The sequence below is a fragment of the Onychomys torridus genome, chromosome 3, assembly GCF_903995425.1.
Source record: "Onychomys torridus chromosome 3, mOncTor1.1, whole genome shotgun sequence".
Taxonomy (NCBI): Eukaryota; Metazoa; Chordata; class Mammalia; order Rodentia; family Cricetidae; genus Onychomys; species Onychomys torridus.
In genome coordinates this window covers 116,393,167-116,420,995 of record NC_050445.1, presented here as the reverse complement: position 1 = coordinate 116,420,995, position 27,829 = coordinate 116,393,167, and the positions used below count along the sequence as shown (strand labels likewise).

At 45.6% G+C, this 27,829-nt stretch overlaps 1 protein-coding gene across 1 annotated transcript; it reads right to left on the bottom strand.

The window, feature by feature from the left end:
- Positions 1-2,094: 2,094 nt before the first annotated feature.
- On the bottom strand, positions 2,095-8,216 carry Pole4 (DNA polymerase epsilon 4, accessory subunit). Its single transcript, XM_036181592.1, has 4 exons — positions 7,822-8,216; positions 7,234-7,318; positions 6,351-6,392; positions 2,095-3,370 (listed from the first exon to the last, which is right to left on the bottom strand). The coding sequence occupies exons 1-4, from the start codon at positions 8,032-8,034 to the stop codon at positions 3,357-3,359; spliced, it is 354 nt and encodes a 117-aa protein (XP_036037485.1). The 5' UTR covers positions 8,035-8,216; the 3' UTR covers positions 2,095-3,356.
- Between the last annotated feature and the right edge of the window lie 19,613 nt (positions 8,217-27,829).

Sequence of the window (27,829 nt, the reverse complement as noted above, 5' to 3'; positions counted from 1 at the left end):
GCAGGAAGTTTGACACTGGTAATCTACATGCATTTTACACCACAACCTAGCCCCCAAAAGTAGAAAGGAAACAAAAATCAAAATACCCTAACTGAACTCAATACTAACTTGTTTTTCTTTTGGGAAAGTGTCTTACTATGTAGACCAGGCTGGCCTCACACTCAAGAGATCCACCTGCCTCTGTCTCCTGAATGCTGGGATTAAAGGGACGTGTGCCACCATGCCTGGATCAATACTACTACCTTTTTAAATCATATACACTGCTTTCATAACTTATTTTATGTGTATGAGTGCTTTGCCTGTGTGTGTGTGTGTGTGTGTGTGTGTGTGTACACATGAGTGCCTGGTACCAGCAGAGGTCAGAAGGTCAGAAGAACATGTCAGATTCCCTAGAACTACAGTTAGGGATGGTTGTGAGTCACTATGTGGGTACTGGGAACTGGGGACCAACCCAGGTCCTGTTTGAGCAACAAGTGTTCTTAACCACTGAGCCAACTTTCTAGTCCAATATGAGATGGTTCCATCTACCTAATCTTTATTTATTTACCTATTTATTTTGAGACAGGGTTTCTATGTGTAGTCTGGGCTATCCTGGAACTCACTCTGTAGAGTAGACTGGCCTCGAACTCAGAGATCCACCTGCCTCTGCCTCCTGAATGCTGGATCAAAGTCATGCATCTCTGTGCCCAGAAAATTTTCAAACATATTAACTCATATTTTTCTAGTAACAGCATCTAATATCCTTTCTGTCTATATTTCTAAAAAGTACACCAACATTAAGGAATTTTTATATTTCAAGAATGTGGACAAAGTAGATGGCTCAACAGGTAGAAGTATTTGCTACATCAACACAAGAAGATGAGTTCAGATCCCCGGCATCCAAGTAAATGCTGGGTGAGCCTAGCAACCTACCAATAATCCCAACACAGAGGCAATAAACCCACCACAGCAGGCTGGCTAGATTAACCACACTAGCAAGCTGAGTTTAGAGACCCTACCTCAATAAAGTGGGACAACTGAAGAAAACTACCAGCATCAAACTCTGGCTTACACACATATGTGAACATGCATGCATACCACACACACAAACGAAAATAAACACAAACATTAACCTCTTTGTATATAAAGAAATGCTGATAACATACACTGATTGATCTCCTGTAATTTTAACTTCCTCTTGGAAAAAAGGAAAAAAAGTGTGCATATTCAAATATGTGTAATAACAGGCCTATTGGTGGGTCTGTGTAACACTCAAAATTATATTCAGTTACAGGTTTAACTTATCACAGAAAGAAATACAAACCAGGCCAGGGAAGAGGCTACAGGGTACTTGGCAGCCAGCACTAGTCAAGGCTGTCAACATAATCAAAAACAGGGAAAGGGCCAGCAAGACAACTCAAGAAACCGCACCTGCTGCAGGAGCCATGGAGCTGGCCTGGCCCAGCTGCCTTGAGAGGCATCGTCACAGGTTTTCAGGGTATCCATGGCTCCTGGGGCATCATGTGCCTTCCAGCTCCTGAGAGAGGCTGGCACACTCCCTCAGGCAGTGAAGCGTTCAGGCCACTTTATCTCTCTGTATGTTCCCTCAGAAGTCAAGGAAACATGGAGGCTCGACAGGATAACTGGTCTCAGACATTAATCTGGTGTACCCTGTATAGCTTGCCAATTGCATTGTATTCTGGCAATACAACTGTATTGATGCTGGCAATTGCCATTATACTCTGTTTCTGATAAAGGTATTAAAAGTCTGATTACTCTCAATAAAATTGTCACAGCCTCATGTAATTTCTCAAAACCGTACCAGGTGATCTTGGTAAGTAAACACTGGCACTTACAATCTGCTCTTGTGCCATGGTGCCCATAGGTACAAGCATACACACTCACAATTAAAAAGAGACAGACAGACAGACAGACAAGGAAACAGAGCTGGCAAGATGGACCAGAAGGTCAAGCAGTCACTCGCTACCCAACAATTAGGGCCTGATGACCTGAGTTTGATCCTCGAAACCCACATAAAAGCAGATCCCTGCATGGCAACCGCACACAAATGAAAAACAAAACGAAGAAACTTGAGGAAAGACTGGGGAGACACAGGAAGCAAGAATAGTTTAATACTCGGATTAACTCTCAAAACAAAGGATATTAATAGAAAAAAGTGAAATTCAAATAAAAACTTGAACTCAACAAACAGCAACCCATTAATGTCAGTTCCTGGTAACACTGAAATGTTAGCCATGGGGGACCCATAAGCAGGACCCAAAAACACTTTTCTATAAATCTAGTATTTTTCTGAAAGTTTATTTTGAACATGTTGTAAGATTGAGTTTACTATTCTGGAGAAAACATCCGGCAGACTTTGTATCTTAGGGGATCTACACTGTAGAACACTATAAGAAACCCTGGCCAAGGCTTTCTGTTGCCTTCCTGAACATTCTAAGTTCTCCAAACACACCGCCCACACCTTCTCACAAAAACACAAGAAAATGAATTTAGCCAGGCACTGGAAGAGTAAGGGAAAGGAAGTTACTGTCCCATGCACATGCTGTTCCAGGCTGAGAACTTTATCCAAAGTTCTGGAGGCCAATGATGGTGATGGTTGTGCAACAGTCTGAAAATATTCAATGCCACTGAGCAACACACTGAAAAGCAGTTAAAATGGGAAACTTTATATTATGTGTATTTCACAACTTAAAGGGTACAAATACATATCATAGCACAGATAAAATTTAAATAACATCATTGAAATTTTGTCATACACAAAAGACTCATGTCATTCTGTTCACAAGAAAATGTTCAAAATCTTGCTACACATACCTATGAATATCTAAAAAAAAAAAAAACCCACTGAATTTTACAGTTGAAATTGTTAAATGAACCATACTTCAATAAAACTGCTAGGACCACATCACTTTGACTCCTAAGGAGAAGTGGTATCCCATAAATTATAGACCCACATTCCAATGACATGCTGAGAAGGAACAAAGTTAATAAAAAGGTGACTCAGGATGGTTGGTGGAAAATCTGTGCCTGACCATCTGGTTCTCCAGTCACAGGGCAAGAGCAAAGGCAGGACTCGAAAACACGAAGGAAGCTGAGCAGAGACCTTCATCTGGTCTTCCTGCTCAGTGAGCCACTGTGTAGAGTCCTCCCATGCAGCAGCAGCTCCATCCAGGCCTGAAGTGGAAGACAGACTTGAGTAATGGAAGACTTGGTGGAAAATTCTCTCAGAGAGCTCTGCTTCGTGCAGCTTGGGGAAGTAGAACAAGAGGATTGTATAACTGGCACTCTCTGGAGCTGAGGCTTGCACAGAAAGAGGAAGGTGCTGCAAAGGCTCACAAGATCATCCAGCTCCACAATCAATCCAAAGTACCTAAAAACACAAAGGGCAATGTGTAATTAAGCAAGGTGTCTCAGTCTGGGGGAATGTCCCACACCAGGCAAGGTTAAAGCACTTGGGGTATTGCTGGTAACAGGAGTTCCAATCTGAGGAACACCTGCCCAAAAGTCCCAGGGGGAGACGTCACTGGAGAAGTAGCCAGTGGGAATTAAGCCTACCAATGCACAGAATTGGAACTAGAGCTGGAAAAGTGCTAAAGAATGGAGACATTACTCAATGAACATTAAAAATAGTAAAAGCTCCCTGAGCAAAGCATTTATAATTTTAAAAATGATTTCCTTCTAATTACATGTATTTTTGTATGTGAGTGTGTATACGCCATGCCCAGAGACGCCAGAAGAAGGCATCAAGATCCCCTGGAGCTAGAGTTCCGGAGGTTGTGAGCCTCTGGGTGCTGAATATGGGTGCTGCTGAAACTGAACTGGGATCTTCTGCTATCCTAGTCTTAACTGCTGAGCCATCGCTCCAGCCCCTCAAATCTCTTTTCAGAAAGTCCCAGTTTATGTTGGCACCTGAGCACACAGGTCTGTATATTCTCCTGGGCAATTCCAAGAACAGAAGAAGAATAAATTACCAACATCTCACTGAAGCATATTGCATATTTATAAACAGAGCAAAAAAGACTGGAGCCTAATAGAGGGGATGCAAGAGAGGAGGCACCATCCCTACCCTAGAACCAGCAGAAGGCACGTCACGACCCCTCAGCAAATCTCTATCTCCAAATATATTTAATTACAACTCATAACAGTACAAAGTTACAATTATGAAGGGGTCAGCACCACATGAGAAACTGTATTAAAGGGTCGCAGCACTGGGAAGGTTGAGAACCACTGCGCTAGACCCAGCTACCAGGACTGAGAGGACAGGAAGTGAGAGGGAAGGAGCTGATGCCCCACATGACACAGGCTCGCCTCCCCACATGCCTCGTACAATCCTCCCAATATGCAGAAGCCAGGGACCTAAACATATATGGACAAGAAGAAGAAAAAAAAAAAATCACAGGAGTTTCTTCAAAATAACCAAGTGACCTGCCTATCCAGGGAAACTAGAGAAGCCTCGGCAACCACACGCCCAGGAAGCATTCTGCATTCTGGACTGTGGGGCCTCAGCATGACATCTGTCCCCACACCTGTTCACCCCGAGGTGAAGCTACAAAGCACCACCCATACCACTTTACAGACACATGGCTTCCCAAACATCCCTCAGGTTTGCACAGAAGAGCAGCACTGGACTGAAGGAGCCTGCACAGTATAAAGAGAGGCCAAAGGCATTTTTCAATCCTACAATAAGGCATAATTCAGGGGACTAAACATTAGAAAACTCAAACCAGAGAGAGAGACTTGGAACTAAAAACTCCTAACTTTCTTTGGGGTTTTGTACTGTTGTGAGGCAGTATGTCACTGGTGAGGCTGGAATGGAGCTCCTTTGGTAGCAGAGGCTGGCTGCAAACTTAAAATCCTCCTGCCTCAGTGCCCTAAGGACTGTGATTTACAGGCATGAGCCACCATGACTGCCAACTTGGGCAAATCTCTGTTGAGAACAAGGAATAAAGCTAAGCTTATTATAAAAATAAAAGTTCTCAATAACTGAAAATGAATCAAGAGGCAAATCTACAACCTAGAGAAGGCAAAGTCACAAAGTAAGGCCAGCCTCCAAAGCTATGGTGGCTCCGAAGGCACCTGCCAACCTGTGAGGGGCTGTTTGGCAGGCTGAGGGAGCAAGAGTCAAACCTCGGTCTGTCCAGAAGGAGGGTTGAATAACCCCCCTTCAAGCGGAGTCTCAAACTCACTACCAGATATAACAAGTCATCCATCAATTAAATACTACGGGCTCTCACAAACAACATGATATTAAACTTTTACATACCTAACCACATGATCTTACAGAATAAACAGAACCAGAATTATAAGTGAAAATAACCTGCAGCTATGATTGGAGAATTTAACAGGCAATTCTTACCTGGTAACTGATAAAAAATGAGTAAAGAAAACGGGAAATTTGCACAGCGTCCCTTGACTTTGCACCAACAACTAGAACACTCTCTTCTAGCACAGACAGCACACTGCCAAGTGTGACCACACACTCGGCTATCAAGCAAGGTGGGCAACTAACAGAAGCTGTTATAAAAACAGACAGGTGGAAAGACAAAGATCTACAACTTAAAGAGAATACCCAACACCTAGACTTGAAGCAGACATTAGCAAGGCATCTTTCAAAAAGAACATATAAAGAGTGCTGGAGCATAGGCTGACACAGAGAGGAAGACAGAGTGAAAAGAGAAAGTGAAGATTATACTATATTATCATCATCATCATCATCATAATTATTATATTATTATTTACTGGCACTTGGGAGATGATGCTGGAAGAAAAGGAATTCAAGGTCACTCTCAGCTACACAGTGAATTGAAGGTGCTTAGCTACCTACATGAGACCCTGTCTTTAAAAGTTAGGAACCAAGGGTAGAGAGTGCTTGCTGCTCTTCCAGAGGACCTGAGTCAGTTCACAGGACCTGGTTTAGTGGCTCACAACCACCTGTAACTCCAGCTGCAGGGAATTGGATGCCCTCTTCTAGCCCGTGGGTACCTGCACACCTGTGGTATATCATATTCACACAAAAACACATACACATAAATAAAAACTAATCTCTAAAAAAACTTACAAATTGTTTCTAATTCCTATATCACTGGGATGGAGATTTAAGTAGGAATCAAACTGTAAATCCAGCTAACTCTACCGGTGTTTTTATACTCCCTCCTTCTCCTTTCAAGCTAGCAATTTCCCAGTAGAAACTCTAATCCCCAGAATGGAAAATGTTTCTTTTTTTACCCCCATAAAAATAGGAACCAGGGAGAACTGTTCCCATGTACCCAGAGGAGAACCAGGCACGTGTTTCTATAAGGTCTGAACTCATGTCATCTGCAGGGAAATGATTTATGCAGCCGTGAACTCACCTTCTAGAAAAGCGAATTCATCCACAGCTTCTATAGCATTATCTGAAACACAAGGAAAGGGTACTTGATTAGCTCTTGTCATTTGGATGTCAGACCCAAAACTGCACAGTCCACATAGTACCAAGGCACGGGATTTTATGCAAGTGACATCATTTATAAAATATATATCCCTTGATGTTCTGAGTCCATTTTTTTTCTTTTTTTTTTTTTTTTTTTTTTTTTTGGTTTTATGAGACAGGGTTTCTCTGTGTAGTTTTGGAGCCTTTCCTGGAACTCACTTGGTAGCCCAGGCTGGCCTTGAACTCAGAGATCCGCCTGGCTCTGCCTCCCGAGTGCTGGGGTTAAAGTCATGCACCACCACTGCCCAGCGAGATCCATTTTTATATTATTCTTACATATAAAATCCCATGCAAATGCTGTTCAGTAAGACCTCCTACAGTCCTGTTTAAAACCTAAATTCACTTTCTCCCTGCTCTAAGGTTACTAGAAAAGGAGTTTGGCAGCATTGAAGGGAGTGAGAGATACAGTCTGTAAAGCCTTACACATGTGCAAGCATTACCAGCTAGATGAAGAAATCACAAACCAACTTCCCCTTGCCTCAGTGATGCCTTGTGAACCAGCTATAAGAAAGCCTGGGGAGTGGAGGGGGAAGGGGACCGCAAGCTTTTCATACCCCCAGTACTCCGGAGGCAGAGGTAGGCGGATCTCTGTGAATTCCAGGCCAGCCTGATCTACAGAGTGAGTTCTAGCTAGACGTTATTACACAGAGAAACCGTGTCTCGAAAAACCAAAATGAACTAACGAACAAAAGAAAGCCAGCCAGCCTGGCCCACGGTTCCCTTGTCCACCCCTTGTCCACCCCGAGGTACCACAGTGACTCTACCCAAATCTCTCCTCTGGAGGGTTTTCCTCTTTCCTCGTTGAGCACAGCAGTAGGCATCTTTTGCAATAGTCTCCACAAACAGTTCCTGCGAAACAAACAAGCACAGGAAAGATCAGCTGATTCTAGTCCACCGAGGTGGGGGCGATCCTGTGCATTATTGGAGCAATAAGGGTGAGAGGAACTCTATCACACAGTAAAGTTCTTAGGAGCCAAGGTTGTCCTGAACTTCATGAAGATACTTCTGCTATTCCTTTCGCCATAGGCTAGCTCATCATCCCCCTGCTGATACGTATAAACCCACCCCACTCATTCCCTAGGGACCCCTTCAAGTTCTGTGTGAGCCACCGGAGCCGCAAACTACAGTGGCGGGGGCCCTCGGGAAGAGGCGAGTGGCTGACAAACTCAAAGGGCCCTGCAGAAGCCTTCCTAGGACTCCTGACAAGCCAGGTTGGCACACCTGGGCCCGCCACGCCACGCCCCTCGCGCCCGCCACGCCACGCCCCTCGCGCCCGCCACGCCACGCCCCTCGCACCACGCCCCCAGGATGCCACGCCCCCCGGCCCCGGCGCCCTTGCTTTCCCGCCTCACCGCTGCACGCGCCAGGATAAAGATGGCTTCCTGTCCCGCGAGCGTTACGTCAGGGTCCGCCTTCACCAAAGCTTTTACTCTCGCCAGAGGCAGCCTCGAGAGCCGAGCCCCGGGTGCACTCGTCGGGGCCTGGGCCTGCGGAGCTGCTGCCTCCCCTCCGGAAGCCTCCTCCTCTCTGGGCGTCCCGCTCCCAGCAGCCGCCACCGCCGCCATCCCCACCCTAAACGTGCTGCGCGCGACCGCCGGCTGAGCGCGCACACGCCGCGCCGGCCCCCTTTCCCGCGCCGGCTGGAGGCCACGCCCTCCGGTGTGGGCGTGGCTCCTCCCTCCCAATGCGCCGGAAACGCCCTCTCTGGCTCCAGGGGTTGGTGTTGCCTTCCGGGCGGCTTCCTCCTGGAAGCGGCCGGGTGTGGCCTAGCTGAGCCGGAAGTCCGGGTGCCGCCCCCGAGCCTTGGTCGGCGCTGAGAGTTTAACTCTAGGCTGGCCTGGGGGCACTATGGGCATCTCCACAGCGCAGCGCCGCGCCGCGGGACGCCACACCCGGGCCGGAGTCGGTGAATGTGTTTTAGGTGGAATGGGACCTTTGAAGGGGAGAAACGGAAGTCAGTCCGGGGTGAGGTCACCACTACAAAAAGGCGTGCGGACTTGGAGAGCAATATGTGGTGTCTGGTTGTTCAAACATGGATTGCATCAGAACACCAGTGTCCTCACTCCTAAAAAAAAAAAAAAAAAAAAAAGTGGCGCAAGCCTTTAATCCCAGCACTCGGGAGGCAGAGCCAGGCGGATCTGTGTGAGTTCGAGGCCAGCCTGGTCTACAAAGCGAGTTCCAGGAAAGATGCAAAGTTACACAGAGAAAGCCTGTCTGGAATACATACATTAAAAAATACATCCAACGTGCACACATCACACACGGAGTTTTTAATATGTCATAAAAACTCACTTTTAAAACACTGTGTGCCTAGTTGAATGCTTCGTATACCATTGACGTTCAGTCATAATACCTGTACTACTGAGGCAGGTAAGTAATTTATTTACAATTAAGATCAATAGTGCACCTGTGGGAGAGTGGGAAGCCGCAGTCACACTGCATTGGGTAATAACCTGAAATCATTCACTTCCAAATTCAAGTAATAAACTTTGGCCGGATCTACACACATTGGCCCCGCTAGAGCAGAATCAATCTTGGGAGAATTAAAAGCTCCAGGGGAGGAGAGATGAATCATGGTACCAGAGCTTTCCTTAGGACCTTTGTCTTGAATCCTCCCTAATTTATACTTGAGGAAAAACACAAAACAAAAACAAGGAACTTCATTCTCATTGATTGATTGTTCGTAGAAATTGCCTAGATTTCTCATCTTTTCACCCCAACTTAAATGCTATAAATCTAGTGTAACCCACAATGATCTCTGCAACGGGGCTCCTGCCAACCTCTCGTCCGTTTTGTAACACCCACCAGGCCCTCTCTGCACCTGGACCACGCATCGAGTTCTCCTGTTCTGACCCAAAGCCTTTCCTGTGGCAGGAATCTTAAAAGTTCTTATCAATAAAATAAACTCGAAGCCAAGTATTGGGGTGAATGCTGGAAGATCAGAGACACAGAACAAGCCAGTTTCCTCACCTCGCCAGTTCCTCAGCTGGTCTTGTTTCCTCAGACTGCAAGCTTCTGTGTCCTCATCCCAATGACTCTCAGCTGAATTGCTGCTTAAAAGCCTGAATGCTTAACCAGCCAAAATGCTTCTCGTTTCTGGTCTTCACGCCTTATATATCTTTTCTTTTTCTGCCCTCACTCCCTGGGATTAAAGGCTGGATTTCTGGGATTAAAGGCGTGGGTCACCATGCTTAGCTGTTTCTAATGTGGCCTTGAACTCAGAGATCCACAGGGATTTCTGTCTCTGGAATGCTAGGATTAAAGGCATGTGCTACCACTGCCTATCCTCATGTTTAATATTGTGGCTGTCCTGTTCTCTGACTCCAGATAAGTTTATTAGCCTGCACAATATTTTGGGGAACACAATACCACCACATTTTCCCAACTTCAAATCCCAGCCCCTCTTCCTCGTGGAAACTTCTTTCTTCCTGCTCGTGGTTCCACAGTTGAAGTAAAATCACTCATACCATGAACACCTGTCTTTTAGAGTATTGGGCCCAGTAGTAGCATCTGGCCTTTCCCTGTTGGATTCTTTTTTTAATCAGTATTCAACCCTACTGGCTCCACCTTCCCCAGATAGAAAACTCCTGAAGGAAGATACCCGTCTGGTTTTGTTCATTGAGTCACCAGACTGTGATAAAGTGCCTGACACTTAGTAGGCATTCAATAAGTATTTATGGAGTCAACGACTTGTTAACAATAGTTCATCTGAAATTGCCATCTCCTTGGAAGGCATGTTAGAATCTGAAGGCAAAAGTCATTATTTGAAAATGCCTGCTAAGGGTTTCTGATCATTTCTGCAATCACTGTCTTGGGCTTTCAATGTTTTTTCTTTTTGTTTTGTTTCCCCCCTGGTGTTTTGAGACTAGCCCAGGCTGGCCTAGAACTGGTGACTGACCTCCCGCTTCAGCTTCTCAGGTGCTGGGGTTACCAGCCCAAGCCTTCACATTCAGCTTTAAGCCATCAACTTGACGTTTGCTTGTGTAATTTGTTTAACAAAGGCAAATACAACTTTAAAAACCTGAGAATCAGTTAACGAGTGTAACAACTCCTTTGAATCATACCCTCCCTCTGTTCAGCCTCTACGTAAACAGCATTACACAGCAGCACTGCTCAGAAGTCAGCACTCAGCGTGTCCTGTGCTCTCGTCTGTGCGATCTGGCTGCCCTTGGAATGGTTTATGAGCCATTCTGAGTAGCAATCATGAAGGACCGAAGGCTACCCTAACTCATTTCCAGCAGATTCCTTTTCAGTTCAGTGGTCCAGAATATTAGATTTTCATATTCTCAAGAAATAATGTGAAGAATTGGAACTGTGTATAGTCTATGAGAAGAGAGGAGAGGAGAGCCTGAGGCTTGAGGCCTTGCCATAGATAACTGAGAGGTACATTAACATGGCAGTCATAAATTAAAGTGATATATAGAGCTGAGTTTGGTGGTGCACACCTCAACTCCCAGCACTCGAAAGGCACAGGCGAGCAGATGGCCACAACTTTGAGGCTAGCTTGATCTACATGCACACTGAATTCCAGAGTAGCCAGTGCTATATAGTGAGAAATGGCCTCAAACAAAACAAAACCTAATGTTTGGAATTATTTACCCAATAAGCATACAGTTAGGAGTCATTTATGCTGGGCAGTGGTGAGACATGCCTTTAATCCCAGCACTCGGGGAGGCAGAGGCAGAAGGATCTCTGTGAGTTCGAGGCCAACCTGGTCTACAAAACAAGGATAGATAGAGTTGTTACACAAAGAAACTCTCTCTCAAAAAAATCCAAAGGGGGAAAAAAAGATCACTTATTAGTCTTTTATTACTTATAATAAAATTATCTTCATTAATTTTTTGGAACTTCCATACAACATATTTTGAGTATATTCGCCCCAACTCCTCCCCTTAACTCTTCCCAGCTCAGCCCCCACTCCTTATGTCCCAATGTACTGTCCTCCTTTATTTTTGAACCATTTTTAATTCTAGGTTTAATTCCCAGAGAATATGTAGGATGTTATGGGTTTGTTTGGTTTTTTTCTACTTTTAATTGTCTGTGTGTGTGTGTCTGTGTGTGTGTGTGTGTGTGTGTGTGTGTGTGTGTGTGTGTGTACCTAAGAGGTCAGAGGATTGGATCCCCTTAGAACTACCTACCCAATATGGATTCTAGGGGTTGAACCTGGGTCTTCTGGGGTAAGCGCTCTTAACTGCTGAGCCATCTCTCCAGTGCCCTCTTATGAATATTTTTCATCAAGATTAATGTTAACATTGTTCTCTTTTATGTTGTTTTGTTTTGTTTTGTTTTCATTTTTGACACAGAGTTGGCCTAGAACTAGTAGCAATCCTTCTGTCTCAACCTACTAAATACTGAGATTATAATCCTATAACCTATGGGTGTTATAATCCTATAACTTATAGGTGTTTGTTTGTTTTTGTTTTTTGAGACAGGGTTTCTCTGTGTAGTTTTTTGTTTTTGTTTTTGTTTTTTGTTTTTTGTTTTTTGTTTTGTTTTGTTTTGTTTTGAGCTGAGGACAGAACCCAGGGCCTTGCGCGTGCCAGGCAAGCCCTCTACCACTGAGCTAAACCAACCCCAATTTATAGGTGTTAAAATCCTATTACCCATAGGTGTTATAATTCTATAATCCATGGGTGCTATAATCCTATAACCCATGGGTGCTATAATCCTATAACCCACGGGTGTTATAATCCTATAATCCATGGGTGTTGTAATCCTATAATCCATGGGTGTTATAATCCTATAATCCATGGGTGTTATAATCCTATAACCTATAGGTGTGCAGCATAACACCCAGCTGAGACTTCAGGTTGTTTCACCCATTTTGGACTTGCTGTCTAGGCTGAGACGGACTATGAAATTCAGGGTCCTGTGAGCCATGACTGCCTTGGCCAGCAGGGGAAGTCCCCAGACAGGCTGAGATGAAGCTGTAGCAAGCATCATCAGTTTTCATAACTATCATTCTGCTCACTTGGGGAAGAGCAATAAGAAGCTTTACCACTTGAAGAAGCAGAATTTCCACCCACTGTCAACATCACTCGATTTTGGTGAAGCGAAGAAGATCACTGCTGCTGAAACAGCCAGACGCTGTAGGGTGAAGGCTCGGAGGCAGCCAACAGTCATGCAGGCCAAATACTCAGCAGGAGACCTAAGGAGGGGATGGAGGATATGGAACAGCCAGTCTCTTGGGGACCAAATGGAAGTAGGATGATTGAACATTGTGTTTGCAGAAAGAAAAGGTGGTAAGACTTCTGGAAGAAAGGAGAGAAGGATGGGAACTATAAGCAGCAGCAAATCCAAACCTGTTCTGAGCAAGGATTGACATTGCTTTACTTCAGAAGTTGGTTTGGTTGATCATGTTGAATTTTCTACAGTGTCAGGAAACCCAGTTCAAATCAGTCTTTCTCCTGATTCAGGCTGGTAAGAAGTCATTCTCATGCAGGAAAGCATAGGGAATAACTTAACCTAGGACTCCACTTGATTTGGGCTATGCACATATACCACTAACAATGCATCTAGCAACCTAAGATTCCAATCTGCATGTATACCCCACCTCAAAATATAGAATAAGTTACCCCTTCCTTATAGCTTGGTGATGACTTTATTGTTTATTGTTGGTGTCTTAGTTATTTTTTTATATTGCTGTGAAGAGACACAATGCCCAAGGAAACTTATATAGAGAAAAGGGTTATTTGGGACTTGCTCACAGTTTCAGCGGTTAGTCCATGACCAGCATGGTGGGGAGTATGGCAGCAGGCAGGCAGGCTTGGTGCTAGAGCAGTAGCTAAGAGCTTACATATTGAGACAACAACCATGAGGAAGAAAGAGAGCCAACAGGAATGATGTGGACTTTTGAAACCTCAAAGCCCCAGTGCCAAGAATGGGTTACATCTAATCGAGTTGCTGGATAAAGGGCCTCCATGGAAACTCCCGAACAACCAAGGCTATTGCCAAGGCTATTAGTTGCTCTCCTCAAATGGATAGCAAGGCCTTGTTGCTGAAGACAACACCTACATAACCCACTGCACATGGAGAAGTTGAGCACATAGTGTCTACTTGGAACCTTCATTCCCAATGAATAGTATTTATGGTACTGGAGGTTACTCTGCATGTTACCAGAGGAAAAAGTAATCACCAATCCAGCTACAAACTATTCCATCTGCGATGGTGACCTGCCAGCAAGAGACACTGATGCAACAGTGTCATGAAAGTTGTGGGTAACTAACCACTGTCTGACTGGAATTAAGGTCTACTCCATAAGATGGAACCCATGGCATGGGTTCCATCTTGAAGAAAGCAAACACTACTATTCTGCTAAAGGAACATAGCAATAAAATGACTCCTAGTAATATTATTCTACACTCATAGATCATACACTCTTCCTCAGCCGTCATCAGAGAAGCTTCCTCCTGCAGTGAATGGAAACAAATACAGAGACTCACAACTGAACAATGTGCAGAGAATGAGAGACTTTGAAACACTCAGTCCTGAATGGGATGTCTCTCTCCACCAAATCCCTTCCCTCTGGGCTCTGGGAACTCTAAGGAAGAGGAGTGGGAAGACTGTGAGAACCAATGAAGCAAGGCCCTTTAGACACAATGGGATGGATGCACATGTGAATTCACAAAGACTGTGGCAGTGTGTACAGTGGCTGCACAGAACTAAGCCAGATGGGTCCCAGTGCTGAGAGAGGACATGGACACAAGCCCCCATCCCTAATGCAGAAGCTATCTCCAATGGTCAACTGCTCAAAAAGGAAAATTAATTTTCTCTGAGACAGTCTCATTGAGTATACAGACCACACTTAAGGGCAGGCCCCGTGCCAGCAATAGATGGCCAACACAAAATGAACTCATTGTATTTTTGGAGGGTTTTTGTCTCATAATGTTTTATTTGGGCATTTGTTTTTCCTTCAGGTCGTTTGCTTATATATTACGGTTTCTGGTTTTGTTTTTGTGTTTTCTGTGTATGTGAACATGTCTGTACTGTGTGTATTTCTAGTGCATTGTCTTTGGCTCTTGTTTTCTGTTTATTTGTTTGCTTGTTTGTATTTTATCTTATCTTCATTTTTCTAGCTTTTGGGGCTTGCTTACACTCAGAGGTTTAGTCCATTATTGTCATGGCAGGAGGCAGCATGCTGGCAGACATGGTGCTGGAGAGGTAGCTGAGAGTTCTACATCCAGATCAGCAGGCAGCAGGAAGAGAGAGACACTGAACCTGGCTTGAGCATTTGAAACCCTAAAGCCCACCCCTAAAGACACACTTCCTCTAGCAAAGCCACACCTACCCCACCAAGGCCACACTTCCTAATCTCTCTCAAGCAGTACTACTCCCTAAGAGCAAGCATTCAAATATTTGAGCCTATGGGGGCATCCCTATTCAAACCACCACAATGTCGATTTGTTCTCTAATGATGGAGGGAAAGGGTGTGGATTTGGGTAGTGGGGGAGGATCTTGGAGGAGTGGGGGGGTAGATTATAATCAAAATATATTGTATGAAAAATCTGTTTTCAATAAAGAAAAGAAAGACATCTCAACATCCACTCCAGTGGCACACCAGCAAGGCCAAAGCTCCTAACATTTCCCAAACAGTTCCACCAGGTATGGACTATGCCTTAAAACTTATGAGCCTATAGGGGACATTCTCATCCAAACTGCCACAGCTGTTTTTTATTCAAACACATCCAGTAACTAGAGGAAAGGAGGTAAGGAGCCTAAACCACTTTAGAGAGCATGCACAGATGTTCTCTGACCTTTTCAGGAAAAATCCCTGTCTACCATCATATGTCTATGCAAAATTATGAATGCATATGAGTAAAATCAGATGCATCATAGAAAATGGCATGCATAATGAAGAAAAGCTTAAATAACTTAAGCCTGTCAATCATAGCAAAAAAACACACATACCCTACCTCTAGCACCTAACTCCTCCTTTTGGGTCCTATAAAAGGATTCCATGAAACCCAAACAGTAACATACTGCTACTGTGCACCCAGCTTGGGTAACCTGCTCCTCCTTTGTAGTGTACCTGTACTCTCTCTTTAAATGAAATTTCTTTCTTTTTTGACATCTACATGCACTTTGTCAGTTCTTTTAAGGTCATAGGAACAGGAAGCAAACATTTTCGTAGTGAGTCACTAGTGGGGTGATAATGAGTGGAACTATTCCCTTTTCCACCCTTGATTTCTGGACCTGTGGATACTGGCTATGGGAGAAAACATACCATATACTGGATGCTGATGCAAAGCATATACTGCCTTCTGGAGAACCCTGCCCTAGCCCTCCAGGCTGCTACCACCTAATTGGCACTGTAACTGTGTCTTCGAAAGGCCAGCTGCTTCAAGATGGTAGGGAACATGGTAAGACCAATGGATTCCATGATAGTGGGTCCACTTTCACATTTCTCTGGCTGTGAAGTGAGTTCCTTGGTCAAAATCAATACTATTTGGAATATAATGATAATGAATAAGGCATTCTGTAAGTCCTTGTATAGTAGACTTGCATGTAAAAAGGCAAATCCATAACCAGAATAAGTATCTACTCCTATAAGGACAAAGCGTTGTCCTTTCCACAAAGGAAGTAGGCCAATGTAGTCAACCTGCTACCAGATAGATAGCTGGTTACCCTGGGGAAGGGTGCCCTATTTGGAACTGTGTTGGTCTCTGCTGTTAGCAGATCTGGCACTCAGCAGCAGCTGTAGCCAGGTCAGCCTTGGTGAGTGGACGTTTGTGTTGTTGAGCCCATGTACAACCCCCATCTCTGGCACCACAGCCACTTTGTTCATGGACCCATTGGGCAATGACAGGGTGGCTGCAGAAAGAAGCTTATTATCTACAGAATAGTCATCCTATCTATTTGATTATTGAACTCCTCCTCAGTGAAAGTCACCTTTTTATGAGCAATGACATGGGACACAAGGATCTTCACATCTTTTGCCCATTTGGAGAGATCTATCCTCATACTTCTTCCCCAGATATCTTTCTCACCAATTTTCCAATCATGCTCTTACCAAGTCCCTGACCGTCCGGCCAATCCACTGGCTATAGCTCATGAATCAGTGAACAATCACACATCTGGCCAATTCTCCTTCCAAACAAAATATATGATCATGTGTAATGCCTGAAGTTCTACCCACTATGAAGATTTCCCTTCTCTGGTGTCTTTCAGGGTTGTCCCAGAACGGGGTTGTAATGCTGCAGTTGTCTACTTCTGGGTTGTTCTGTGTAACATGCAGAACCATCAGTAAACCAGGCCCTAGTCTTCTCTTCCTCAGTCAACCAGTCAAAGGGTATGAGGCTATACAGCTGCATCCTTGGCAGCAGACAGCATTGTAATGGGAGTAGAAACATTTAGGCAACATCTTCATATTACTTACTTGTGCCTTTGGGACCTGCTTAGGCCCAATCATGTATATACTACTTCCATTGATAATGCATTGATGCTGTGTGCATTCTACTTATGACTTGGTGGATCAGATCACACCCAGCTCCTGATGGGCAGCTCAGGTAGCGTGGTAACTTGGTGGCCCATTGTCAAATGTTCAGTTTCCACTAGGGCCAAATAACAGATCTAGAGCTGACTCTCAGAAGAATAGTTGTCTGCAGAAGCTGGTAGAGCCTTGCTCCAAAATCCCAAAGTTCTCTTCTATGATGCACCTAACAGCACATTTGTGCACATGTATGCAGACACACTCCTATGTGTGTGTATGTGAAGGTCAGTCAGTGCATAGTGTCTCCCTCAGTCATTCTCCACCATTTTTTTCTTTTCTTGTCTTTTCTTTTTTTGTTGTTGTTGTTTCTGAGATAGGGTCTCAGCAAAACTTTCTTTGAGCTGGGCTAGCTAACCAACAAGCCTATGGGATTCCCCTGTCTGCACTCCTCGGCTCTGGACTCGGTACTCTCTGCAATGTGTGGCTTTTATGTGGGTTCTGGGCATGTGAACTGAGGTCCTAATGCTTATACAGCAGGTACATCACCCAGTGAGCCCTCACCCCAATAGAGAGAAAGTGATGGGACTGAACTTATCTGAGGCCCCCAAGAGCATAGGGCACAGATGTTAATGCAAAGTTCTGGAATTTGGACAGGAGATTGCGGCTACAGATGTATGAACCACCACCTGTGGCCAGAGGCTGAAGGTCTGAGTGTGGATGAGGGGTGAGGAGAGTTAGAAAGAAACCCCATCACGGTAGTCTCTGCTCTCAGGGGCAGACGACCGTCCTGCAAGAACAGGGCCCACAGTCCCAGGTGGCAGGAAATGCCTCTTGAGGTGGCTTTTCTAGGTTCGGTGACACAGCATGATTTGGTTTCTTCAAATCTTGAACTGATGAAATCAGGTTGTTTTAATTACCAGTTGCGTGTTACTCCAGGCAGTTTTTAAGCAGCCGTGCAGAACGACTATGCAAAGGATTCAGATATGCAGAAGACACGTTGCTAACATTAAAGATTCAGTTGAGAGGCAAAAAAAAAAAAAAAAAGACAGTAAGGTTCAGTCCAAGCTTGAATAGGATTAGAAACTCAAGGGTAGATGTGTGAAGGCCCTGAAGGGGACACATGAAAATGTCGGGGGTAGAGGGCTTGGAATGTGGGTTGAAGGTTGGAGGGCTGAGTGTGCAAGTGTGCATACCCAGCATGTGTGAAACCCCAAAGCAATGCCTGAGCCAGATCTAGTGGCACACGCCTGCAATCCCAGCACTCAGAAGGTTGAGACAAGGGTGTGAGAAAATCAAGGTCATCCTTGACAACTTAGTGAGTAATGAGCTAGCCTGAGCTACATAATACCCAGATTTTAGAAAAAAGAAGGAAAAAACAGTGGCTGTGAGCTAACCTGTGGTTTCCATTTCTTCTCTCTGCACCCCAGATTCCTATGCCATAAAACACTAATAGAGCTGAAGGGAATTTTTTTTTCCTTCCCTGAAGCCTTGAGTAGAACCTTCCAGTGCTTCTGACTCTGGGAAGGAAAGCCTGGTGGTTACTGTTACTGTGAGGGGCATGGTAACAATAAAAAATGGTTTTGTCAGGCTACCCTAGCTAAATGCCCTCAAGCATTTCACATCCTGGACCCCTTCATTTGGACCCCACACTCCCTAGGACCCCACACTCCCTAAGTGGCTCCCTCCCATTTGTCTTCCTTGGAGGTCTGTCCTCAGTGGAAGAATATGAGAGCCCAGACAAGTATTCCAGACACACACGGTCCCAGTGCTCTTAGGAATCAATAGATTGGCATGCTGGTTTCACACATCAGCTGTCATAGCTTAATTAATTAAAGATAAAGCTACAGATGGATCTGCACTCAGTGTGCTGACAATTCCTGAACTCAGAGACCCAGACCCTGAGCAGAGGCAGTGTGACTCTGTGAGGTCTCTCAGAGAAGCCAAATACCCACCGTGTGATGCCTTTTGCAATAAGGCTCCTTTAAGTTTTCTATCTTCCTGCTGACTCTGAGAGCGTTATAATACAGAGGTGGAATGATGTGGACTGGCAAATTCCTGAACCTGACTAGAGAGAGGGAAAAGCCATAAATCAGGGGAAGCAGCTCCCCTATTGACTAGACTGACTATTCTGTGTAGTCTGTGCTGAGTATAGCATTTGGTCCTGGTCCACTTTCAATTAACTCTGATCCTGAGAATGCCATTTGTGTCCCAGGCTGATTAAGTATGTGTTCATAGCTGTCTGTCTTCCCCACTTTACAGGGAATGTAATAGTCCCTTCTCTGCCATTGACTTACTAATCACTCTTTTTGTTAGCAGATAGTGATTGGACACCTGCCATGTGAGAGCCACCAAGACAGGCACAGTGGTACCTGGGGACACAAAAATAAAGAGCTTGTGCCTTTTAATGGGGAAAACAAAATTTAAATCAATTGCATGAGTGTGCTTTGGCACTATGACAAAATGTCACAGATTGGGAAGTGTCAGCAATAGTTCTGGAGGCCAGCAAGTCTAGAGTCAAGATGAGAGCTGATTTCGTTCAAAGTGAGGACCTCTTCCTGCGTGTTTTCTGACTTTACCTTCACACGAGCCTTTCTTTATGCTTTCTCAAAGAGAATGAGAGAGACAGAGACAGAAAGAGCTCTTGTTCTCCCTTCATATAAGGCCACTAATCCTATAGGACTGAGGTCCTACCCATACATCGCCTCATCTAATCTTAATTACTAAAGTGTAGAACTTAATACCCAGTATGGTCACATTGAGGGGTGGCAGTTCAACATATAAACTGGAATGAGAGGGGCCACAGGCTGCAGTGACGGCAAGTAATTCATTAATACACTACAAGGTGCTCCGAGTTGCAAAGGAGAACAAAGGAAACTCTTTTGAGTAGGCTTCTGTGAGCTTTCCTCCATGTTCTTAGCCCACTGAAGGTCTTCGTGGGGCCCATTTTCAAAGTTCGGGCATGGCGCAGAACAGTCCCCCACCAACTTGCTTAATTTGTTCTTCTGAACTTTCTGTTCTTTCCCATGAACCTAATTCTCAGCAAAACCTGGAAGCATCACTCCCCGTTGGGATAAAAAATTTGATCCCAGCGGCTCCTGCAGTGTGAGCATCCGGTGGAGAAGCTCGCGAACTTCTCATTTGAGAACCCACAGGCCTCCGCTGTGTCCCAGCCAGCCCCGGAAAAGAGTAACCAGGGCAACCATGGTCCCTGGAGCCTGCACACCTACCACTCTCGCTGCCGCAGGAAGCCAGCAAGGTACTGCTCCTTTGGTGACAACTCGGTTTGTTTGGTTGGTTTTTGTTTTGTTTTTGATCGTCTTCCTTGTTTGGGGAACATCAGAATAAATTCACTCGAGTCCTGGACTGGAAGAAAGGCAGCTTCATTCTACTCAATGTTTATCCATTCTGAAGACGTTTCCGTTGTGGGTGTTGGGGGCCCTCTCTCCTCTCTCCTAGCATCTTTGCAATAGTAATCCAAGGAGTTGTGGACTGAATTGTGTCTCCCCTCCCCCCCCCCCCGAAAATATTCAGACTGGAGTTTGTGTAGGAAGCAGTAATTTGCTTTTTTTTTTTTTTTTTTTTTATCTTACAGCGGGCTGCAGTTAAGACATCGCCTGGCATCTCAGAAGAGACTTTTTCATTCAAACCGCCACATCAGCCCATCCTCCTCACTTTATCGCCAAGGCCAACATTCTTGTCCAAGCCATCACTGACTCTCTTTTGGAGCACTCCAATAGTGTTCTTATTGGGGTTCCTCCTCATCTCCAGTCAGTCTAAGCACAGCAGCTGGAACAATCCTCTCAAGATATGAATAGAGGGCTGGGGAAAGACTCAGTGATAAGTGTTTGCCACCCAAGAATGAAGACCTACATTTGGACCCCCAGAACCTACTTGAATGCCAGGTGGGTGTGACAGCCCATCTGCAGTTCCAGCCTTGGAAGGCAGAGACAAGGGATCCTGGTTAGCTGACTAATGAGACAAGCCATATCAGTGAGCTCTGGGTTTGACTGGAAGACCCTGCCTCAGTAGGTAAGGTGGAATCTTACTCAGTAAGTAAGATTCCAGACATTAACCTTGGGCCTCCACATTCGAATATGCACGCCCACAGGTGTTTCCTACTCACACATGTGTTTCCACACTCATGCAAAAACAAACACCATGCGCAATGAAAATACAAACAGTAAGATACAAATATAAACTTTAAATCTCTCAATGCCCCCCACACACACACACACACCACACTTCACACAAAATAAAATCCAGGCTCCTGTAACTGCCTGATACAGTTTCCAACCACTTCTAACATCATCTCAGATGGTCCCCTTTGCTTGCCATACCCCAGCCTCCCTGCCCTGCCCTTCCTTATACTTGTCACTCATTGTCTACCCTCAGAGACCTTGTTTAGCCATCCCTTCCTGAAATGGTGTCCCACCAACTTCTTTTCAGGTCATAGGCAAAAGTGGCTTTAGAATATGTCCTCACACTCCTTGGATTTATCTTATCAAAAGGTATCGTCTAGCTCCTCTCCCCTTGATGGGGCACTGTCTTGAGTAACTTCTCAAATAAAATGCTGGGTGATTTCTAAGACTAAAAGGTGTTATGGTTTCTATCTGGCTCTCTCTGGGAAGACCCATGCCTACAACTCAGCCACCATGCTGTGACATAGACACAAAGCTGCCTGCAGGTGTCTCAACTGACACTTTCTACCTGAGACCCCATCAACCCGCCACCACCAATGTCAGAGCCTGCCGACAGTCAGCTAGGCAGCTGGGTGGAGGTGTGCGGATGGTGGAGACAATGAAGAAGACAGAAAGGAGTAGAGGTCTGCTGGTCAATGCCGGACAGCCCCGAGTTCATTTCACAGCCAGTTATACACAGTTTTGAAGGACAGAGGGAGAACAAAGCACAGCACAGGCATTCAACCTCTATCTATCCTGCCTTGCGTCATGGAACGGGCAGTTTAATTTTCTAGCTCAATGTGCCTCTGACTGGATCAGCAGCCTGCATCTAGCTAGCTAGCGTGTTCCTTTCCATGTGCTAATCAGGACTTTCTCCCAGCCCTGGAGCAAACAAGCTTGAACTCTACTGACTCAGAATAGACTTCCCAGAATTCAAACTGGGAAACTGAGTCAGGTGTGGGCTCCTACACACCAACTACTAAACTTACAAGGGGAAAGCCCTCAGATGTTTCCTGTTCCCCCTTCAGTTGAGTCTTGGTGGACCAGAGACACTGTCTCCATTCTCCCTGCCTGAGTTGGAAATTTATGGAGGAAATAACCACCATGGTCAAATGAAGTCATTAAGTTTGGGGCAGTTTGCTACATAGCAATACATACCTGGAACACAGCCAAATGAGTCCCCACCTCAGAACCGCCCTCCCCCACCATCCTATCTAATTACTCCCTGGCTTCAGCTACAACCTACTGTCTGTGTTAACCTCAGCACTCAGCCTGCTGCCTGGCAAACAGGAAGCACTCAATGAGTATTTGTAGACTGGCTGCACAAATGAATGAATCCTCTTGTCACATTAGCGTCATGAATAGGCTGGGAGTTTGTTTAATGATGCAGTGATAGTAGCAGACACCAGTTCCAGCCAGATACAGTAGTGCCTGCCTGTAATCTAACACCTGGGAGGTAGAGGCAGGAGGATCAGGAATTCAAGAGCACCCTTGGTTACATAGCAAGTGTGATGCCAGCCAGGTTACATGAGACCTTATCTCAAACAGAACAGAGCGGGCTAGAGAGATGGTTTGGCGCTTTAGAACACATGCTGCTCTTGCAAAGCACCCCACTTCGGTTCCTGGCACTCATGTCCAGTGGCTTACAACCCCCTGTAACTTCAGCCCCTGAAGATCCTCTTCTGGACTCCGCAGAAACATACACACAGATACACACATACATGTAAAATGAAAATAATGGTAATACTTAAAAAAAAGAGAGAGAGAGAGAGGCATCAGAGAGAAGGTGTAGGAGAAGAAGGGTGGGGAGAGAGAGAGAGGGAGAGAACGCCATTTTTTAAAAGATTTATTTAATTATTATGTATAAAATGTTCTGTCTGCATATATGCCTACAGCCCAAAAGAGGTAACCAGATCTCATCATGGATGGTTGTGAGCCACCATGTGGTTGCTGGGAATTGAACTCAGGACCTCTGGAAGAGCAGACAGTGCTCTTAACCTCTGAGCCATTTCTCTAGCCCAAGAACCCCAATTTTGAGAAAAAGAAGGGTCCTGAGTAATTATGAAACAAGCTTCCTGGTTATCGATGCCCAGAGATGTTGGGCAGACTCGGTGAGCTCTGGTTAGAGGCCAGATGATCAGAAGACGCCAGGGCCTGGGTTGGTATGCTCTAAGGATGCTAGTCCCAGGCCCACACAGTAGTCAGCCTGTCTTATTTGTCAGGAAGCAAGCAAGCGCTCTTCCTGCTGTTGGTCATGCCTGCCAGAACATGTCTTTCTGAGGTGAGCAGATTTTCAATGTGGGAAGCTGAAGACTGCAAGGGATTGGCTAGGAGAAGTTTGAGAGAATTGTTCCTTCTACACTTGGGCCCAGTTGCTAATGACAGACTTGTCAGGCAGCTGAGTTTCTAGCTGGTTCCTGGGGGCCCTTTTCACTGATGCATGGTTTCCTTGGTGACCAGATAGCTGCTGTACACACAGAAGCATTTTTTGGAGACACTTGACTGGTTCTGATGCTAACTAGCCCTGACAGCTGTGATTGGGATAAAAAGACAAAGGGTCTCTACTGGCTTTCTCAAATTAAACATTCCTTCCATGCTCCTATACACAGTTTCAGACTGGGGAACTGTCCTGGGTGAGGATTTCCTTTACCTTGGAAACTGATGTGCTGGAGATTCCAGCAACATTTCTGAGACTGGGTTCCTTGAAGCAACATCCCATGAGGGAAGCTGCACCCTGGCATGATTCTCAGGTGCTGCCTTCAGGAGCATGCATCAGTCTTAGGTCTACTGGTTGGTCAGGAGTAGCTAGGAAAACAAGAATGGCCTTGGTTACTTCAATAAAGGATTTAATCTAGACTGTTGGTTAAGCAGGCACTGGAAAGGCAAAAGAAGAAATCAAGATAAACAGAGGCCTGGGTAGATGCTCATCTGGTAAAGTGCTTTCCTTACAAGCATGAGAATCTAAATTAGATGCCCAGAACCCACAGGAAAAGGGGGGCAGCACCCACAGAGAGGCTCTTCCATAACAGATACTCCATCTACCACACCACATGTTCTGGACAGCCATAACAGGGCAAGCACTCCCATCTTCCAGAAAGACTACAGACTGCAGGCAAGGCTGTGAGAGAAGCCCAGAGAGCTGAAGACAGCAAAAGTGACAGGTTCACGGAGATGACACAAAGGTCAGCAGGGGATCAGACATCCCTGGAAACTGTGAGAAGATCATTTATGATCAGATACAAAGACTTCCCAGGTGTGTGACCTGTACCATCATGCAGGCTCTCACCACCAGGAAATCCTTAAAGTGTGTGTGTGTGTGTGTGTGTGTGTGTGTGTGTGTGTGTGTGTGTGTTCATGGGAACACATGTGCATGTGTCTGTGGATGCCAGAGATCAACCTCAGGTATTCCCCGGTTACTTGCTGCCTTGTTTTTTTGTTTGTTTGTTTAATAATCTTTCTTTACATTTATTTCTTGTGTGCACATGTGCTCAGAGGTCAGAGGACAGCTTGCAGGAGTTAGTTCTCTCCTTCCACCATGTGGGTTCTGGGAATAGAACTCAGGTTGTCAGGCTTGGTGGCAACACTTGCTGAACCATCTCTAAGGCCTCACTTTGCTTTTTGAGAGAGTCTCTCACTGGCTTAGGAAACACCATTGGCTAGAAAGGCTAGCCTGGGAGAGACAAGATTCATCTTTGTCCACCTCCAGGGTGCTGGGATATTTTAGGGCTGGATAGATGAGTCAGCAGTTAGGAGGACTTGGGTTCAATTCCCAGTGATCACATGGCAGATCACAGCATCTCTAACTCCAGTTCCAGGGATCTCACACCCTCTTCTGGCCTCTGTGTGTACTACATGCATGTGGTTGGTACACAATCCCTCTCTCTCTCTCTCTCTCTCTCTCTCTCTCTCTCTCTCTCTCTGTGTGTGTGTGTGTGTGTGTGTGTGTGTGTGTGTGTGTGTGTGTGTGTGTGTAGCTCCTGATAGAATCCAGAAGGTGTCAGGTCCCCTGGAGCTGGAGTTACAGGTGGTTATAACCCAGTATGGGTGCTGGGAATTGAACTCAGGACCTCTGGAAGAGCAGTCAGTGCCCTTAACCACTGAGCCACCTCTTCGGCTCAAAAATTTCTAATGTTTCAATCAAGGTCCTTGAGTGTCAGTTTCACGCTGGTCCCTGTCCTGGCACCACCTGCTGACTGTGAGTTCCTGCAGGCTTCCGGGACGTGCCAAGAGGGGCAGAGCCAGCTGCCGTGCCAAGAGGGGCAGAGCCAGCTGACACAGAGGTTGATGGCTAGTAAGGAAAGGCATGTGTGTATTTCCCCAGTTGTCGGCTGAAATTTAGCTGCCTCTTAAAGGGCACCTGCAGGTGGCAGCACCACACCCCTCACCCCACCACACCCCCATCCCCCCTCCTGACAACGTTTATCCAACACCCACAAACATGCCTGCACATACACACCCCACACACGAGCACACACAGAAACCAATGGATTTTTGAAATAGTGTGACCTTGTTCACAAGCACAAACACACACAGAAATCAATGGATTTTTTGTAAAAGTGTGACCTTGTTCACAAGCATAGGGAACACTATTACGGGTTCTAGAGTAGAGACTTGAGACCCTTGTAGTGCTGGGTACTTGATGCCTACTTTATTTATTTTGAGACAGAGTCTCTCTATATGTCCCTGGCTGGCTTAGAACTACTCACTATTTAGACCTGGTGAAACTAAAGCTCACAGAGACTCCCCTGTCTTTGCCTCCCAAGTGCTGGGATTAAAAAGCTCACCACTCCCGACTATTTTTTCCTTTTTTTTTTTTTTTTTTTTTTTTTGGTTTATTGAGACAGGGTTTCTCTGTAGCTTTGGAGCCTGACCTGGACTAGCTCTGTAGACCAGGCTGGCCTCGAACTCACAGAGATCTGCCTGCCTCTGCCTCCTGAGTGCTGGGATTACAGGCGTGCACCGCCCAGCTATTCTTTTTTTTTTTTCTTTTTTTTTTTTTTGAAACAATGTCTTATGGAGTCAGGCTGTCCTTGAACTCAGTATGTAGCCAGATAAGATTACTTTGATTTCCCAATTCTCCTGCCTCCACTTTCCAAAAGCTGGGAGTGCAGACATGTACTCCACACCCTGCAGCACCCACTATTATTTTAGTCCTCTAAGTAGGTCAAGGAGATACGAAATTATTAGCCCAGTTTTATGAGAGACAGTACAGTCTAAGTCACATACTTGCCACCTTCAGAGCAGACAGCCATCAGGTTCCCACCAGATAGATTTAGATAGGTTAAAGCCAAATCAGCCAGGGGCTATGACAGCAACCTCCTGCAGGACAGAGGGGCCCAACCAGCAGTTAGGCACGCCTGACCAGAGGCAAGCAAGCCCCTGTTGATCAGAAGTGACCTGATGAAGAAGAGGCTAGAGTTGAGGGCAAGAATATGAAGCCAGACAGTGGTGGTACACTCCTTTAATCCCAGCACTGAGAAGGACCTTAGGAACTCATCCTCAGATCATACAGCCTGGCCTTCTTCCAGTTTGATTTCTGTTTCTTGTCTGCTCCAAAACAAACGGAGCAGTCTCAGTGGCAGGTTCCTGTAACCGTGGAGCCGCCTGCCGCCTATGCCTACCCCTCCAGGATGTATCCTGTCCTAATTAGCTTTAACTGTCAACTTGACAAAGCCTAGAGTCACTTGAGAAGAGGTCTGAACCGAGTGATCAAAAGGCCTAGATCAAATTGTCCTGTGGGCATGTCTGTGGGGTCGTCTCAATGGTTAATTGATATAGGGGACCCAGCCCACTGTGGACAGCACCATTCCCTGAGAAGGTGGTGCTGGGCTGTAATAAAAAGCTAGCTAATAAGCCAGAGCCCATGAGCAAGCTGGCAAGCAGTTCCAACCCTGACCCTCCTCCCTGAAGATGCTTCTCATTGGGTATTTGGTCACAGCAACAGCAACAAAAATGTAACTAATACCCTAGCCTACCTGGTATTTCCACCAGTGTGTTTGAAAGCTGCCTCGATTTGTGACTTTCTTTGCTCTGTGACTATAAAAATTTCATGAAGCCTTTTCCACATGGGAGGACATTATTTGGGAAAACCCGAATCCATGTTCTTAGGCCATGGTCACTCCTACTTGGCTCAAGATAAACCATCTCTTACTCCCTGTGAGGTGAAAGCTGTATCAAGCCTGGGGTAGGGTGTGTGTGTGTGTGGGGGGGGGGGTCACTTTAGATCCACTATAGCGGGTTTGGGCTTCTGGAGTAATTTGTTTGTGGCATTCCCAGGGAAGGTTGAGGGGAGGGGAGTTATGTGGGATGAGATCAGAGGAGAAAGCTCAGCATTCGCTGTGAGGTGGCTCAGTGTTTGCCTAGCACACAAGAAGCCCTGGGATCAATCCACATAAACCAGACACGGTTATACATGTCTGTAATTCTGGGACTCAAGAGGTAGCAGTAGGAGGATCAGGAGTTCAAGGTTAACCTCAGCTATACTGTAAGTTTAAGGCCAGCCTGGGCTACATGAGATACTGTGTGGGCAAAAATAGCTCAATCTGAGGATGCCTATGCTGTAAGAAAGAAGAAGCCTCTGGGCTTCCTGCTCATGCTAAGCAAGGCAATGCGCTGGCCTCACTGGTCTGAGGCCTGGATTCAACTCTTTGGACTGGCCGCTGCCCAAATATGGGTGCCTGCCAGGAGAGTCAGGGGCCTGGAGAACTTTCACTTAGCTTCCAAAGGTGGTTTTGATCTCTGACCTCATTCACC